The sequence below is a fragment of the Verticillium dahliae genome, genomic scaffold (assembly GCF_000150675.1).
Source record: "Verticillium dahliae VdLs.17 supercont1.31 genomic scaffold, whole genome shotgun sequence".
Lineage (NCBI taxonomy): Eukaryota > Fungi > Ascomycota > Sordariomycetes > Glomerellales > Plectosphaerellaceae > Verticillium > Verticillium dahliae.
Genome location: NW_009276920.1, coordinates 62,073 through 64,388, shown reverse-complemented (window position 1 = coordinate 64,388; position 2,316 = coordinate 62,073). Strand labels below are relative to the sequence as shown.

At 56.5% G+C, this 2,316-nt stretch overlaps 1 protein-coding gene across 1 annotated transcript; it reads right to left on the bottom strand.

Annotated features, from left to right (window-relative positions):
- Positions 1-1,182: 1,182 nt before the first annotated feature.
- Positions 1,183-2,316, bottom strand: VDAG_10050 (dihydrodipicolinate synthase; the record flags this gene model as incomplete). The annotated part of the gene is made up of 1 exon (XM_009651314.1): positions 1,183-2,316. One exon carries the CDS (start codon positions 2,314-2,316, stop codon positions 1,183-1,185), a length of 1,134 nt encoding a protein of 377 aa, XP_009649609.1.

Below are 2,316 nucleotides of genomic sequence, written 5' to 3'. Positions count from 1 at the left end.
GGAGAGGCGGTGGATGTCGCCATTGTGCCAGGGGCAATCAAAAGGGGTCGAAAATAAGAAACAGACCACCGGTTCAGTCAGTCTTGCTTTTCCTTCCTTAAGTCGCTCCTAGCCCAAGTGGCGATGGATCAGATCAGCGACCCGCGTGGGAGGACCAGAGAGAGCCTTGGCCGGCCCCGTTGGACAAAAAAAAGACTGGGACGAGTTGAAGCAAAGGGCGTCGCCATGGCGGTACAGCGTCGTCATTGCGACCAGACAAACATGCCACGCCGACCATGCGATGCAGCTACCCACGCAGGGCGAGCTTTGTTTGGGAAGATGGGCACCTCTGGCACGAGAGGTATCGTTGAAACCACGACTTTTGTTGTTGTTGTTGTTGTTTTTTCTTTTTTTTTCTTTTTGACCCGAGGAACACAGGTAGGTGCCATGAGGTACGACCAGAGCCAGGCAGGAGCTTCGCAGGCAGGAGCCCAGCCAGCCACCCACCACCATCAGCTGAGTCACCCACCACCGACAACCCCCTAATTGAATTGAACCACCGAGCCGCAACAGTCATCTCAGATCTCTGGTGCCGTACCAAGAGGTAATTACATGCGTAGCCTTCCTCTTCCCACATATGCAGTCCGGCGTGTCGGCTGTCCATGCCGTGTTACGAGGCGCGGGAGGGCTTCGGCGAAAAGTATTCGTATTGCTCACTTATAGTGCACTCCTACATTAACGTACCTTCCAGTCGGCTTCGTCTCACACAAGCCTTTCTTTTTGGACAAGCCTCCCACAACGACCCCAGAGAGGCACATTGTCAGTCAGCCTCACTACCGACCACGCTGTGGACTTTGCCTCGGAGACGTTGATGCTATGCCATCCCCTTTTGCTTCTTCAGTGCCTCGCAACTCATGTGATGGACAACAGAAGCCTTGTGACACACCGCCTTCAAAGTAGACGCCGGACGCCCGTCCTTGAACGAAATACAAACCACACTGCCGTGCGGTAAGCCCAAATCTCTTCGTTCGAACACAAACACGTTGAGAGAATATTCCTTGCCAAGTACCAATGCACTGTGGAATGCCATTTTGGTCTGCTTCCGAAGCAAGACATGCCAGGCGCATCTTCGTGAGTCGTTCGGTGGAAAACTCCCGAAAAGCGCCAACGACCGTTGGGCCTTTGACTTTGGTCCCGACCACCTCATAGAGTCTTCTCGAGGAGCACCAGCTCCTTGAAACCACTCTGCCACCTCTTTGTCTGCTCCGCAGTCGGCTTTGGCAGCGGACTACGAGCGGAGCCTCCGTAACCCATCCAGGCCTGCAATCCGGCCTTGACACCCACGACACCACCCTGAATCGCTGTCCAGTCGCCTTGGGACACGACGTCCTGGAACTTCTGCGCTTCCGCAACCTTTCCCGCTCGGAAGAGCTCGATGGTCCGGATGCAGGCCCTGGGTGCAATGTTGGCTAGTCCCGCCAGGATGCCGTGCCCCCCCGCGACGAGTGACTGGATGGAGAAATCTGCCGATCCGGCCAAGACCAGGAACTCAGGGCGCTCGTCATCGTAATTTTTGCATAGTCGTCGGGTCGCGTTTGCCACGCGGTTGAGTTTTCCCGTGTTGCCACAGGTGAGCTTGACGCCTACGATGTTGGCATGGCTGGAGAGCGTGATGATGGTATCGGAGGAAAGGTCCATGCCTCCCACAGCACCAGGGAAGTTGTAGATAATGATGGGGATCGGCGATGCATCCGCCACCTTGTTGAAGAATTCCAAAACCGTCTCCGATGACGGCGCAAAGAGGGGCGCGTAATAGGATGGCGGCAGCACCAGGGCGTAGTCACCGCCCACTGCCCAAGCTTCCTTGCAGTACTGGATGGTTTCACGCGTGCTCTGGCTACCGCATCCCACTATGATGGGCATGGAACGGAAACCCGCATCGTCAAGCGCCTGTCGCGTGGTGGCAGTGACTAGCTGGCGTTCTGCGTGCGTCAGATGGACCGCCTCGCCATTGGACCCTTGCGTGGCCAAGCCTGTCACACCCGCTCGTGCAAGTCGCACAGCATGGTGAGCTATCGTGTCCGTGTCAAGGTCTTCTGTCTCCGGTTCGAAGAAGCACATGGTGGGCACGTACACCCCGGGTAACAGTGGGCGAGCCGCATGGGCCGCCGGCTCGAGCGTGGAACTGTCGTAAGAGCTACTCAGAGAAGCCTGCGATCCCGTAGGGCTGATGTCACCCATTCTTAGTTCTGAGGATTGTGCTTGTCTGAACGAGAAATGGTTGAAGCCCGCTGTATAACTGCCAGTTGGTGACGAGGCGTCGTGATGAGGAGCCAT